Source organism: Panthera leo, chromosome F3, assembly GCF_018350215.1.
Source record: "Panthera leo isolate Ple1 chromosome F3, P.leo_Ple1_pat1.1, whole genome shotgun sequence".
NCBI classification, from domain to species: domain Eukaryota; kingdom Metazoa; phylum Chordata; class Mammalia; order Carnivora; family Felidae; genus Panthera; species Panthera leo.
In genome coordinates this window covers 64,848,242-64,863,522 of record NC_056696.1, presented here as the reverse complement: position 1 = coordinate 64,863,522, position 15,281 = coordinate 64,848,242, and the positions used below count along the sequence as shown (strand labels likewise).

General features: G+C 57.9%; 1 protein-coding gene across 1 annotated transcript in view; it reads right to left on the bottom strand.

The window, feature by feature from the left end:
- The window catches only part of CFAP45 (cilia and flagella associated protein 45), a 28,935-nt gene that overhangs the window by 964 nt on the left and 12,690 nt on the right, over positions 1-15,281 (bottom strand). Inside the window, exons 6-10 of the mRNA XM_042925766.1 lie at positions 15,019-15,197; positions 12,860-12,989; positions 9,086-9,232; positions 4,214-4,327; positions 3,435-3,628 (exon numbers count right to left, since the gene is read on the bottom strand). Coding sequence (XP_042781700.1) covers positions 3,435-3,628; positions 4,214-4,327; positions 9,086-9,232; positions 12,860-12,989; positions 15,019-15,197 — 764 coding nt within the window. The remainder of the gene's footprint in view (positions 1-3,434; positions 3,629-4,213; positions 4,328-9,085; positions 9,233-12,859; positions 12,990-15,018; positions 15,198-15,281) is intronic.

The following is a 15,281-nucleotide window of genomic DNA, read 5'->3' as shown; positions in this document are numbered from 1 at the left end:
TATTTTTTTTTAATGTTTATTTATTTCCGAGAGAGAGGGAGACAGACAAAGTGTGAGCAGGGGAGAAGCAGAGAGAGGGAGACACAGAATCCGAAGCAGGCTCCGGGGTCTGAGCTGTCGGCACAGAGCCCGACGTGGGGCCCGAACCCACAAACCATGAGACCTGAGCCGAAATCGGACGCTTAACCGACTGAGCCACCCAGGCGCCCACTGGTTTGAAATTCTTAATACTTTTTGAACGAGAGATCCCGCATTCTTCTATTTCACCAGGAGCTGGCCTGTGCTCAGGGTTTCACCCACTGGAAGCTACTGTTCCAGCTCTTTCTGTCGTACAATGCAGAACTCGTCTCTGGCTTGTTCTAAGATAGTCTCTGTCTCTCTCCCTCCCTCCCTCCCTCCCTTCCTTCCCACAAACAATAACAATGACATTAACAAAACTGCAACGGGGATGCTTAGAAGTGACAAGGTCTGACACCTGTCGGGCAGGCTCTCGTATTTGCGGGAAGAAGGCGGGAGCTGGCCAAATTCCCCACAGGGGCCTCTTCACGAGGGGACTTTTACGGGCCCTGATTTCCCTGGCCAAGCAGCCAAGCAGCCCGTGTGGGCCAGACAGGCTCCGGAAAACTCAAAGGCACTGTGTTCACATCCCAGGGGGAGCGAGGTGCTAGGCCACCCTGAGCTATCATCTTAGTTCTTTCTTCTTTATTTTTATTAAATTGTTTTTTTAATGTTTATTTATTGAGAGACAGACAGACAGACAGAGCATGAGCAGGGGAAGGGCAGAGAGAGAGAGAGAGAGAGAGGGAGACACAGAATCCGAAGCAGACTCCAGGCTCTGAGCCGTCAGCACAGAGCCCGATGTGGGACTCGAACCCACGAACCTCGAGATCATGACCTGAGCCGAAGTCAGACACTTAACCAACGGAGCCACCCAGATGCCTCTTGACAGAATCAAAAACCAAAACAACATGTAAAATCATCTCAGGCAGGGATTCCTTACCTGCCCCCCTGCCCTGAGGGTACTCGTGTCCCCGACAAAGCTTCCAAAAGCACAAGTCACCTACTCATCTCCCCAGACCCACAACACACAGCATCGTCCCAACTCTGGGCACGTCCCTTACACCGGCGGGCACCTCCCAAACCCTGCACCTGCCACGGAGCCTCCCAGGCTGTCAGGAGACACGCGCTGGCCTCCTCACCCCTCTGTGTTTAGACTCCAAACCTCCACTGCCCAGACACATCTGTGACAGCAGGAAGCCTTGCCTCTTTGCCTCGCCCTTATTTTCCTAGATGGAGAATGGTTTTCTGTTGTTTTACATCCTGCGAGACAGGGTGGAAATGGGAAGCTGCGTGTGTCACTGGAGATCCCCTGGGCTGGCAGGCAGTGGGAAATCTGAGTGGGGAAGAGCCTGATCACTTCACGGGGTTAGGGCAGTGACCTTGGAGCCTGGGCCTCACCCCAGACCAGTTACATCAGAATCTGTGGAGGTGGAGCCCGGGGCCACAGTACTTGGTGAAAGCTCCAAGGCAATTCTCAGCACCACGGGGGAGGGTAGGTGAGCTCTCCCTGCCTAGTCGGTGAGCTGAGAGTCAAAGGCATCCCTCTGTCCGGAAGCAGGAAGCCCGTGTAGAGGCCATCCACAAGGTCATGCTTTGAAGTAGGAAAAGTTGGATTGCTGGCTCCGGGCAGGGACATTCCTAGCACTGGAAGACACCTGGCCTGGTGGTCACGTGGCCCTGGAGACACCAGGTCTAGATGCTAACCCAGAACAGCAGGTGAGACCGAACATCTCCGAGAGGTTGGTCTCGCTTTAATAACTGGCTGGTGCATATGCTTCAGGCAAACAAAGCAAAGAAGGGACAAATGGGTCAGGGGCGGAAGGAGGACCTTAATTTCTTTCCATTAATATTTATTAGTGCCTGCTAAAGGCATGTGGCAGTGAGGGCAGGCATCTGAAAGGTAGTTTGGAGCCCAGGGGCAGAATCTTCGGGGCCATTAAGGAAGCTGCCTTCCTCGGCAGGCTTCGGAGACCACGGCATGACCCTCGAGGGCAGGCAAAGGCCACCGCGGCTGGGGGAGCAGGCGGGGGGCCCCAGGGTCCAATAAAAGACCAGGACCCTGGCCCTGGCAAGGACAGAGATTCCTACAGATCTGCGCTGCCTCTGGCGGGGGGCCCTGGGGTCTGGCATGCAACTAATGGGGTCAATACCAAGGAGGACCTCTGACACATAGACCAGGTAGACCAGAAGGCCGGGCCGCACCTCTCAGTCTCTACTCACCGGAGCACGATTTCTGTAATCTCGTATCCACACCCCCATCGCAATTCGGTTTGTTTCTTTGAAAGCTGCTGCTATCACAGAGTCCGAACCAGAGCAAGAAAGGAGTCACTCCTGGTGAGCCCAGAACACTTAGCCCAGGGGGTGGGGTCTGGTGGCGGCAGGTGACCCCGACTGATGCCAGAGCAGCCGTGACGGCTGGCGGCTCTGGGGGTGAACGACGGGCAGGGAGAGCGACAGTTGTGAACACTTCACTTCCACTTACAGGTGGGAATTATCGCGGAGACAAAAGACAACGAAAATAAAAGGATGACGAGCTGGCAGGAAAGACAGATGGATACAGGGGAGGTCAACCCAAGTAGGAGTTGCTCACATCCTTCCCACAGCGGTGGCCAACGACAGTGTTTTGTTCACCTCCAATATGTCCCACGGCGGAACCTTGAGTTTACGTGTTTGATACTGTTTATCAAATGAGTGGCAAAGACACCCCCGCCCCCCAGAGCTCTTCTCCAGTGACTCACAAGCTTGGTGTCCGAAGCTCTCTCTGTTCCTCGTAATCTCCTCCACCACCTGCTGCATCCTGACCCCTAGCCAGCGGGGGTACGTCGAGGCAGGGGAGGGCAGAGGGACCAGATGTATACTTTTACCTATGCCTTTAATCCTCTGGGATAAACAATCCAAACAACACCCAATTCTTTAGACACCTCCGGGTGCTGGTTTCCAAATCCCTAATCAGAAAATTCTTGGCTCCTGGGGCTCCTGGGTGGCTCAGTCGGTGGAGTGTCCAACTTTGGCTCAGGTCATGATCTTCACGGCTCGTGAGTTCGAGCCCCGTGTCGGGCTCTATGCTGACAGCTCGGAGCCTGCTTCGGATTCTGGGTCTCCCTCTCTCTCTGCCCCTCCCCCTCTCAAGCTCTGTCTCCCTCTCAAAAATAAATAAACATTAAAAGTTCAAAAAAAACAAAAACGAAAACCTCTTGGCTCCCCATTCTTGTCTTTGAAACATTTCAACTACCCATCCATTCAGAATGGCTCCACCGTCCCGGGCAAGAGGAGAGCACCTCTGTCTGTGCACCTGCCAGCAGGGTCCTCCCCCAGTGCGGGCCATCCCTGCCACAGGCCAAGGAAAGGAAGCCGGGGTGCCCAGCCCCACCTACCGAAGAATCCTCTCGAAATCGTCCCGGTCCCGTTGCACCTGAACGGCCAGAGCGTGCTCCTTGAAAGCCACCTGTTCTAGCCGGCTCTGGCGCAGTTTGGCCTCTGTCTCCATCTTCTTCTGGGCGTTTTCCTTTTCCTTCCTGCGCCACTCCCTGTCCGCAACCTCCTGGTTGCGCTTGGCCCGCAAGGCGTCCTGGGAAAGGAGAGGGTGGGGAGACCAGCGAGGGTGCAAACCGACCCCGAGACCCAGCGGGCACCTCAGGAAGACACCAGCTGCAGACTCCGACACGGCCTGCTTTGAGGCGTGGCGTGGATTTCTCTGGCAACAAGGTCATTGCAGGGAAGAGTACATGGAATCTCGTAGAACTTTCTGGTCCACAGATACCCCGAAGGGTCACCTTGCCCTCCCTCGCCGCCACCCATCCCGATTCTTTCCTCCCCAGACCTCGAACACCTCCAGGCGGTCCTGCGATTGCCTCTCGTTTTAAAAACTGCTAATAATCGGGGAGGGCCTGGGTGGCTCTGTCGGTTAAGCGTCCGACTTCGGCTCCAGTCATGCTCTTGCGGTTCGCGGGTTCAAGCCCCGCATCGGGCTCCTGCTTCAGATTCTGTGTCTCCCTCTCTCTCTGCTCCTCCCCGCCCTCATCAGACTGTTCAAGTCTAGGTAACCTGCATCCCCTCTTCCGCACCTCTGCCCTCCAGGGTGGTTTCGCAGGCTGTCAAAGGGGGTAGTTAAGGGAGTGGCGGAGGCACAGGGGAGCCGAGACTGAGCGGGTACCTGCTGTGCCTGGTGATCCTGCGCCCTCTCCTGCATGGCCCTCAGCCGGGTGATCTCCTTCTCCTTCTCCCTCCGGATTCTCTCCTGCTCAGCCTCAAACTCTGCTTCTCGCGCCTGCCAGGAAGAAAAGGTCTCGTAGAGCAGCCCCCACCGCTGCAGCCTTGCAGAGACACGAAGCCCCCGCAACGGTCTGTCCGGGGTCTCCACTCCCTGACTGCTTTTCGGGTTGGACAAAACAAAGCTAGCAACGCATGCAAGCATCCCAAGCCCAGCCTTCACGCTCCATCCACTGCGTCGCAGACCGTGTCCGAGGAGCAAGGCCAGTGGGCCGTCTCTCCAAATACCAACTGCGACATCCTGCGTGTCGTGTAAAACGCAGCAGGTGGGGGTCCTTAGTCCCTGGGCACACGGCCAGCCACACTTCGGGCAGTCCTGCGGTGGCCAGCAGATACCCAAGGAGCGAACCATCAGAGTTGGCGCCCTTTGCCACTTCTCGGAAAGAACAGACATATCCCTACAATCTTCCCAAGCCCGGCTTCCCGACTAGCATTCTTGGGTAGTCATAAGACTAATGGCTTGGGTCGGGCGGAAACGTGATCCTCCCATAAAGAATGTTCCGTAGCCATCATTCTATCTGCCCAGGCTTCTGTGAAGCCCGGTGAGTTGCCCGCTTGTGAGTTGTGCACGGGGGGCTGTGTGTCAAGCTGGCCTCGGTTTCACCTCGCCCCAGATGGCAGGGCAGGGAACTCTGGAGACTTCCACAACCAGTCTCTGCCTTTAGCCCTAGAGGGGCAGCCCTGGCTGCAAGAACAGAGGCCCCTGTGAGGTGAGTCTTGTGACATGGGCTGTGGGCGTGCCCAAGCACCCGACCGCTATGCCGGTCGCCAGCCTATCCCAGCTCCGCCCCCCGGTGTCCCTTCCACGTGTGAAGACCAGCCCTACTCTTCTCCTGTTCAGAAATCTCTGGTGACTTCCCCACCAGCCCAGGCCTCCAGCTCTGCTCAAGGTCCAAGGGGTCCCCAACAACCGCTCTCAGCTCCCTGTCGCCTCGCCACCTCATCTCTTGTCGTGACAGCCACGGGCTCTGCAAACTGTCCACCAGCTCCCACACGTGACGGGCTTATTACCACTACATCCACCCATTCGGGGAACCGGTGGCTGAGCTCCGCACAAAGTGCACGGCATTCCAGGTACGTTCGACCCGGTCTGCTGTTGGACACACAGCAAAGCATTCAGGGTATTTTGCATCAGTCAGTGACAAGGCTTACAAGGTGCTGTAATGGTTCAGTGAGACAACACCTGTAAAGCATTTCACACAGAGCCCGTGCACAGACTGAGCTCCCGACGTACGGCAGCTCCGTGATCACTGTGATGCCCCAACCATCCCTGCCCCCAACCATCCCTGTCCCCAACCATTCCTGCCCCCAAACATCCCTGTCCCCAACCATCCCTGCCCCCAACCATCGCTGTCCCCAACCATCCCGGCCCCAACCATCGCTGTCCCCAACCATCCCCGGCCCCAACCATCGCCGTCCCCAACCATCCCATCCCCAACCATCCCTGTCCCCAACCCTCCCTGCCCCAACCATCCCTGTCCCCAACTATCCCTGCCCCAACCATCCCTGCCCCAACCATCCCTGTCCCCAACCATCCCTGCCCCAACCATCCCTGTCCCCAACCATCCCTGTCCCCAACCATCCCTGCCCCCATCCATCCCATCCCCAACCATCCCTGCCCCAACCATCCCTGTCCCCAACCATCCCTGTCCCCAACCATCCTTGTCCCCAACCATCCCTGTCCCCAACCATCCCTGTCCTCAACCATCCCATCCCCAACCATCCCTGCCCTAACCATCCCTGCCCCCAACCATCCCTGCCCCAACCATCCCTGTCCCCAACCATCCCTGTCCCCAACCATCCCCGTCCCCAACCATCCCTGCCCCAACCATCCCTGTCCCCAACCATCCCCGGCCCCAACCATCCCCGGCCCCAACCATCCCATCCCCAACCATCCCTGTCCCCAACCATCCCTGTCCCCAACCATCCCATCCCCAACCATCCCTATCCCCAACCATCCCATCCCCAACCATCCCTGTCCCCAACCATCCCTGTCCCCAACCATCCCTGCCCCAACCATCCCTGCCCCCAACCATCCCTGCCCCAACCATCCCTGTCCCCAACCATCCCCGGCCCCAACCATCGCTGTCCCCAACCATCCCATCCCCAACCATCCCTGTCCCCAACCATCCCTGTCCCCAACCATCCCATCCCCAACCATCCCTGTCCCCAACCATCCCATCCCCAACCATCCCTGTCCCCAACCATCCCTGCCCCAACCATCCCTGTCCCCAACCATCCCTGCCCCCAACCATCCCATCCCCAACCATCCCTGCCCCAACCATCCCTGTCCCCAACCATCCCTGTCCCCAACCATCCCATCCCCAACCATCCTTGCCCCAACAATCCCTGTCCCCAACCATCCCTGCCCCCATCCATCCCATCCCCATCCATCCCTGCCCCAACCATCCCTGTCCCCAACCATCCCTGTTCCCAACCATCCCTGTCCCCAACCATCCCATCCCCAACCATCCCATCCCCAACCATCCCTGTCCCCAACCATCCCTGTTCCCAACCATCCCATCCCCAACCATCCCTGCCCCCAACCATCCCTGCCCCAACCATCCCTGTCCCCAACCATCCCTGTCCCCAACCATCCCCGTCCCCAACCATCCCTGCCCCCAACCATCCCTGCCCCAACCATCCCTGTCCCCAACCATCCCCGGCCCCAACCATCGCTGTCCCCAACCATCCCATCCCCAACCATCCCTGTCCCCAACCATCCCTGTCCCCAACCATCCCATCCCCAACCATCCCTGTCCCCAACCATCCCATCCCCAACCATCCCTGTCCCCAACCATCCCTGCCCCAACCATCCCTGTCCCCAACCATCCCTGCCCCCAACCATCCCATCCCCAACCATCCCTGCCCCAACCATCCCTGTCCCCAACCATCCCTGTCCCCAACCATCCCATCCCCAACCATCCTTGCCCCAACAATCCCTGTCCCCAACCATCCCTGCCCCCATCCATCCCATCCCCATCCATCCCTGCCCCAACCATCCCTGTCCCCAACCATCCCTGTTCCCAACCATCCCTGTCCCCAACCATCCCATCCCCAACCATCCCATCCCCAACCATCCCTGTCCCCAACCATCCCTGTCCCCAACCATCCCATCCCCAACCATCCCATCCCCAACCATCCCTGTCCCCAACCATCCCTGTCCCCAACCATCCCTGCCCCAACCATCCCTGTCCCCAACCATCCCTGCCCCCAACCATCCCATCCCCAACCATCCCTGCCCCAACCATCCCTGTCCCCAACCATCCCTGTCCCCAACCATCCCATCCCCAACCATCCTTGCCCCAACAATCCCTGTCCCCAACCATCCCTGCCCCCATCCATCCCATCCCCAACCATCCCTGCCCCAACCATCCCTGTCCCCAACCATCCCTGTTCCCAACCATCCCTGTCCCCAACCATCCCATCCCCAACCATCCCATCCCCAACCATCCCTGTCCCCAACCGTCCCATCCCCAACCATCCCTGCCCCAACAATCCCTGTCCCCAACCATCCCTGCCCCCATCCATCCCATCCCCAACCATCCCTGCCCCAACCATCCCTGTCCCCAACCATCCCTGTCCCCAACCATCCCTGTCCCCAACCATCCCTGTCCCCAACCATCTCTGCCCCCAACCTCTGTTCCTGCTGTTGCCTGCATCTCCTGGCATCTGATAAGCAAGCCAAAGCCAAACAGTAAATAAATTAAAAAGCTTTGTTGAGCTTCATTTTCTGTGGCTTGCATTTGGAGCATACAGGTATATCTGATCCGCCATTTTCAGAACACGCCCGCGATGTCCCCCTGCCTGCCATCCCTGCTACAGGGAAGTAGGGCACGTTCTCTGTCACCACGGAGCCTCGGAACTAGCAGGAGGGGCACACATGCAGCACTGAATGCCTTTCCTGCCACCTTCAGTCCTTCCTTCTCGTTTTACCTAACTCCACGTTCGCTCCGTCTAAGCCAGGCTTAGAAGCTGTTTTCCACTCTCCACTCCTCACTGACCCTGGTCCCTCCGGTTCTCAGCCCGGCTCCTGAGTGAGCCCACATGGCGTGAGCGGCCTCTCCTGGATCCCCTGCTCTGCGCCACACCTGTGCTCGCGGCTTCCACAGCCACTGCGGGAGAAGGCTCTATTTTCTAACACCCAGGACGGGATGCCCAATGTAGGAATTTTCACAAGAAAGTTATGGGGCAGGTGACCCATGATTACTGGGGATATAATTATGCAGAGGCCACCAGGAATCCACAAAAACTTCACTTTCCCCGAGAGTTTTCATTTTGTTCCCTGCCTGTACCTGACCCTCATCCAACTTCTAATCAAAGGTGTTAACAAGGATATAACACCCTAAATTGGGTGTCCCTCGAGCCTGCTCTCCGTTAATGAATAAGTGAACCGGCCAACATGAAGAGGAAAAGGAGCCAGGTCCTTGAATGAAGGACATCCATTTTGAAAGGGAGGCATGGCTGCCTGCGGTGAGTCCCCTTAGATCTCAGGCCGGCCTCTCCGTGTCGTAGATGTTTTGTTCGTGGCCACAAGCCCCGGGCCTCGGAAACCTACTATCTTCAGGGGCGCCTGGGTGGCTCAGTCCGTGGAGCGTCCAGCTTCGGCTCAGGTCACGATCTCGCGGTTCATGAGTTCGAGCCCCACGTCGGGCTCTGTGCTGACAGCACGGAGCCTGCTTCGGATGCTCTGCCCACCCCACCCCGCCCCACCCCTTCCCTGCTTGCGCCCAGAGGAAGAAAGAAAGAAACCTACCATCTTCTTCTTGGTGAACTCCATCACCATCTGGTCCGCCAGCTTCTCCTGAGCGAGCAGCTCTGCTTTCTGTTTCTGGTTTTCGTCGTTAATGCGCTTAATCTCGGCTTGCATCTTCAATTTTTCCTGGTGCCTTCGTTCCATGTCCTGAAGGAAGGAAGCCTCCAAGTGGAAGGGGGCAAGACCAGGAGACACTGGCACGTGGGGGCAGAGAGAGGCAGGGGGACGCGCGCCGTCTGCGGTCTAGCCAGACCCCTGGTCAAGGGGCCCTCCAGCGTCGCCGGTGACCCCTCGCAGCCCCTCTTTGCCTTCTGTACCCTCTTGGCTTGGTGGCGGTCCTGACACTCTTGATTTCTATACACTCTCAGGGAAGCAGAGGCTCTTAAAACTCTACCCGGCGGCTCCCATGTGTCCTGCGAAGTCCTACCCGCTTTTCCCGGGCTTTTCCCCTGCCTTCAATTTCCTTCTCTTAGGCAACCCCTAGCTTTTGGTCTCGACTCAATGGCGATGACCAAAATAATAAAGCGTTGCCCTCATTGAGTATGTTCTACCCGTTGGGCACTTTATGCAGCCTAGCTCTGAAACCTAAATGCACCCCAAGACCCTGAAGGGTAAAGCTTGTTATGTCTCTCCTGCAGATGAAGACACTGAGGCCCTGAATTCTCAGGGCCCCACGCGGAGTCTTGTGCACAAGATGGAATGTTGGAATCTGGCCCACCTATACTCTCCCAGGAATCTCCATCTCTTTGCGTTCAATTCTTCTACCCATCAACTCCCGCTGCACACTATTTCCAGTTCCTTCCATCTGTCAAAGGCCAGGCCCCACCCAAGACTTCCAGCTCTTCCCCAGCCGCGCTTCTGACCTGACTCATCTGAGGCAACTCTGCGGGCTCTCCCCAAGCTTGACTCACAGCCGAGTTCAGGGCTCCCAGGAAGCTTCACGCACCAGACCAACACAGCACTGACTGTCCCCCCCACCTCCCCCCCAGGCCTGTGATGCATGAGTCATGGCCGTCAGCGCTCCCTCACTCTCGCCGTGCCTACCTCTTCACTCACCCCACTTTTCCCCACCTGGCCCAGCGACTCTCCACTCCTTTCCCCCTTCTCCCTTTCTTCCTTTCCTTTCTATCTGCTTCCCACCAGAGCTCGGGCTGCCACTGGTACCCATGCACTATTTAATCCCTTGACCAGCTCAACTAGAAAACCCACTGACTTCCCATCCACGATGCATACAACCATGCATTGACTCACGTCTTTGCCTATTTATTTACTTTTCAGTTTGTTGTTTTTGTTGGTTCACTAGACTTCCAAGAAACTGAAGGACTTTCACTGTCTCTGATCTCTGAAGCCATTGCAAAGCAACCCCAGGAACCACCCCCCCCGCCCTGCTCTTCTCCCTCTTGCTAGCAAGGTGGGGAGCACTGCCCTGCACCACCCAGAGATCATAAGGCAGGTCTGAGCTGGGAGACACACGTTCCTATCTTAAATTTTTTTTAATGTCTATTTATTTATTTTTGAGAGTGTGAGAGAGAGAGAGAGAGAGCACGTGCAGGGGACGAGCAGACAGGGAGACCCAGAACCCGAATCGGGCTCCAGGCTCTGAGCCGTCAGCACAGAGCCCGACGCGGGGCTCGAACTCACGAATCAGGAGATCATGACCTGAGCCGAAGCAGGACGCTCAACCGACAGAGCCACCCAGGCGCCCCAACACATTCCTATCTTCAAGTTGCCTAAGAACACTTCCTGGAAGCTCGGAAAGTGCCTCTTCGAAGGACAGTACCAGCACGACGAGACACATCGGGCGACGGTGTTGACTCACAGACACCTGGAACTTTCTCAGGGAGTCCCCCAATTCCCCCTCCGACAATCTAGCCAGATCTCCCGGTCTTCCTTTCGCACCCCTTCCCTGCATGCTGAAGCCCCGTCTCCTCTTCCGGGCTCTTTCCCTTGTTCCCTGAGCCAGGAGCTCGGCCAGGCCTCTCTGGCTTCTCGGCCCAGCTGGGCCCCCTTCTCAAGCAGCTCACAAGGCTGCCTGCCCTCCTGCCCCGGGTCTTCCTGACTCTCCCGGTGCTCCTCCCCTCACTCCCCACACAGGCCCTCACACTGTGAGGCACTCTGAGAAGCCTCCAAAACCATGAGGCTGCCCCCCAAGACCCCTCAGGGACCCCCATCCCTCACCGCCATCACATCACGGGGTGGGTGTGGGGGGGCGGGGACTACAACCAGCCATCTTAACGTGGGGAACGAGGAGAAAAAGGAAAGAATGCACACTCCACAAGTTAAATGACACCCTGAGGACATAACCCGACAGGCCGGAAAGGGGGACGCTCCTCAAGTCTAGCTAGCTTGGGCGCTCCAAAATACCGGTACCATAGCAATGAAGGCAGGAAGGAACCAGAGTTCTTCCAGGTGAAAGCTGACAAAGGAGGCCTAAGTGAATGCAAGGTGGGGGCCTTGATTGGATCCTGGTTGGAGCGGCAGAAGACAACTCAAGGCACCTTCAGGGAGCCACTGGGGGACTGAATGTGGATTCGGTATTAAACGATATCAGAGAATCATTGGATTCCGCTTTTCGACGAGGGGCTGTGAGTGTCGTAGCGTCCACTGGACAGAGAACGTCTCTGCGCTTCCGAGACGAGGGCTGCAGCATTTAGTAGCAAAGAGCCGAGACACCTGCAGCTCACCGCCGAATAGCGTAACAGGGACAGAACGCGTATGTGCTCCGAAAAGAGACAAGCGAGCAAGGCAGACTGGCAACCGGAAAGTCTCGGAAGCCTCGGCCCAGCGCTGATGGGTGTGACACAATTCTTCCAGTTTGCCTGTGTGTATAAAAATGTTCGCAGGCAAGGGGCGCCTGGGTGGCTCAGTCGGCTGAGCGACCGCCTTCGGCTCAGGTCACGATCTCACGGTCCGTGAGTTCGAGCCCCGCGTCGGGCTCTGCGCCGACAGCTCGGAGCCTGGAGCCCGCTTCGGATTCCGTGTCTCCCTCTCTCTCTGCCCCTCCCTCTCTCATGCTCTGTCTCTCTCTGTCTCAGAAATAAATAAACATTAAAAAAATTTTTTTCGATTTTTTTTTTTAAATGTTCACAGGCCAAAAAAACGGAGTGGGGAGGGGAGAACAAATAAATGTGCCAAATGCTCGCCAGCGAGGGGCCTCTGCCTAATCCCAGCAGACCAGACCCGCAAACAGGAGAGGATTTAAGTCTCCGCAGTTCGGGCGGGTAGCTCGGGCGGGTATGTCATCGTTTCTTCTGCGATGGATGTGCCCACGGGTTTTATTTAGACGAACGGGTTGGGGGGGGGGCGGCAGGGGGAAGGCTTGGTTCTTGCACACAATTAACCACACTGGGGTGCCCTGCGCTTTGAATGAGGGAACCGCAGGGAGCCTGGGCCGTGGACCCTGCGGTCCACCTGCCCGGCGCATCGTGTCCCCGGATAATGGCAAGAGGGCTAGAAAACATCCCTAGGGGCTTGCGTGTGCGAGGCAGACAGCTATGTATTTCCTTTCTGTGTCCACTCACGCAGACGCGTTGGTGTCGGACCCCGCGACCCGGGGAGGGGGGCGGGATGCCACGTGTCCAAATCCCTGCCCACCCCCGCCCCCTAGCGCGGCGCCACGGCCAAACGCGTGTCCATTACGGCCGCGACGAGCTAAGGGCGGCGATGTGAGATGCGCGGGTGCCTCACAGAAAAGCAGTGCACGCCCCAGTCCCCCGGATCTCGAGCGCCTTGGCGCCGGAGCCGCTGGGAGCGGCGCTCGGTCGGGCGCGTTACCCGCAGATCTTCCTCCTGGAGCTGCTGCATGGACGCCAGCACCTGCTCCTTCTCCTGCTCCCGCTGCTCCGCCAGCAGCGACCGCTCCTCCCGGTTCTTTTCCATCTGCTGCACGATGTGCCGTCTGCCCCTAGGAGCGAACGGCAGCGCAGGGGCTCAGAAACCCGGGGCCCGCGCTTCTCTGCTCCAGCCTCCACCCACACAGCCCCCACGAAGGGAGGTGGCAGTCACAGGGACAACTCGACGAGCGCCCCGTAAAACATCTCCGTGCTTCCTGAGACCAGACTGTCCTGAGGGGGCCGGTTCCCTCCCTTCCAAGCCCCCTTTCTTCGAAAATAATTTTTTAACGTTGATTTATTTTTGAGAGAGACAGACACAGAGACAGAGCGCGGGCAGGGGAGGGGCAGAGAGAGAGGGAGACACAGAATCGGAAGCAGGCTCCGGGCTCCCGGCTGTCAGCACAGAGCCCGACGCGGGGCTCGAACCCACGAACCTTGAGATCGCGATCTGAGCCGAAGTCAGATGCTTAACTGACCGAGCCCCCCCAGGCGCCCCAAGCTGCCTTTCCTGAGATTCCCCTTCTTCGTTTGTTTGCCCACGTGTGCACCCCACATTGCAACGCACCTTCTCCCTTTCAGTGTGTCAAGGGCTTCTGAAATCCTATCGTCAGCACCCCAAGCCCGCCAGAGCAATCGTGGGGCACCGCCCCCCCCCCCCGCCATGCTCACTTCAGTTAGAAAGCCCACGGTCTCCTTCCTGTGCTGCCTCTTGCTGCGTCCTGTCTTGTCCCCCAGCCACCTCCCCCGCCCACTTCGCTAGCTGTCCGTCTGTCTTATGCCCCGGCCCTCACCGCCGGTGGACAGGGCTGGGTGTGAGCAAGCCTCTCGGCTCAGCGATGCCCTGGCTTAGCTCCACAGTAAAAAGCAGAGAACCCAGAGTCTGCAATCAGCGTGGCCGGTGACTCCCTGTGTGTCGTTGGGGTGACAATAAACCCAGAGGCGTCCAGACCCCATGACGGATGAGTAAAGGCAGGGACAATGAGGGAGGACACAGGCCAGGGTGAGCATGGGGAGGAAGGACTACGAGACTCCCATCCAGGTGGAGCCCTTGAATGGCTTCCTGACTCCAGATGAAATAAACGGGAGGAATGAGTAAAAGAGTTGCAGGGAGGCAGGGCTGGGGCTCAATATAAGGACCAGCTCAGATCATTAGAGCGGCCTAATGAGGCAGGCAGAGATTTTTTCCTTAATTAGAGCCGTTTGTGCAGAAGATTAAGAACTACTGAGCTAATAAATAAATGTTTATAGGGAGCCTACTGTAGTCTGCCAGGGACCTACGAGAAGAACAGGGATGGATGGTTCCAGAGGACTGAATCAGACAGAGACAGACACCAGCCAGTCAGTGTGGTTCAAGGACTGTTTATGGAAATATTTCTTGCCTTCCATGGTGGGTGTTCTATCTAGATCTGGGACACCATGATTCTATGATTTACCTCCTCTGGGGCTTGTCCTTTCCTGCAAAGGGAAGGGGACTGAATTTATTCATTCTAACAGGCGTTAGCCACCGGCCAAACTCTCTGCGAGGCCCGGGAGCTACGGAAGTGAGTTAAGACGGGGACGCCGTCCTCGGGGAGCACGCAGTCTGGCGCGGGCCGGGGAGCCGCGGTGCGAGAAGCATAACACAGTGTGTGGGAGACCACACCGCGGTGTGGCCGGGCCCCAGAAGGGAGCCACCGAGCCTGCCTGGGGAAGGGAGAGGGGTTTCCGGGGGAGGTGACGGCAAAAGTGTCACCCACGGAAAGAAGAGAAAGCGTTTTCCAGGGGCAAAGGGGGGAAAGAAGAGGCTTCGAAGCAGGAGGAAGGACAGAAGCGTGAACTGTGACAAGCCCAGGGGTGCTGGGGGAAGGGGGTGGGGGGGACGCGCAGAGGGGACGGCAGGAAAAGGCGGGAAACGAGGCTGAAGGGGGGCCAGGTTGTGAAGCGACCACCTTAGGAATCAGCCTTGAGAAGCTCTGCGGTTCTCATAATCCCTTCCTCAGGCTCTGAGATGCTCACCGATGGCGATAGTGACCATTTCTCTTCGCCGCCCTTGGCAAGGCTACCCGCACCCAAAGAGCCACGGAAGCGCCAGGGAGGGAGGCCCCAAAACCACGGCTTTACCGGATTCTTTCCTCCCTCCGCTTCCTGTCCAGCTCCTCCTGCCTTTGAATGGCCTTCTGCCGTTCCACCTCCATCATGTGATCCAAACGCCTCTCCTCCGCGTCCAGCTCTCTTTGAATCAGCTGCTTCTCCAGGATCTGGGCATCCCGGATGGCATGGCACTTGGCATTGAGGATGATCTGGAGGCGGGGAGACGACAGTGGCCCTGGGTCAAGGCACGCGGGTCGGGCGGGATGCGCCAGGGGGTGTGGAAGGTGGGGGCG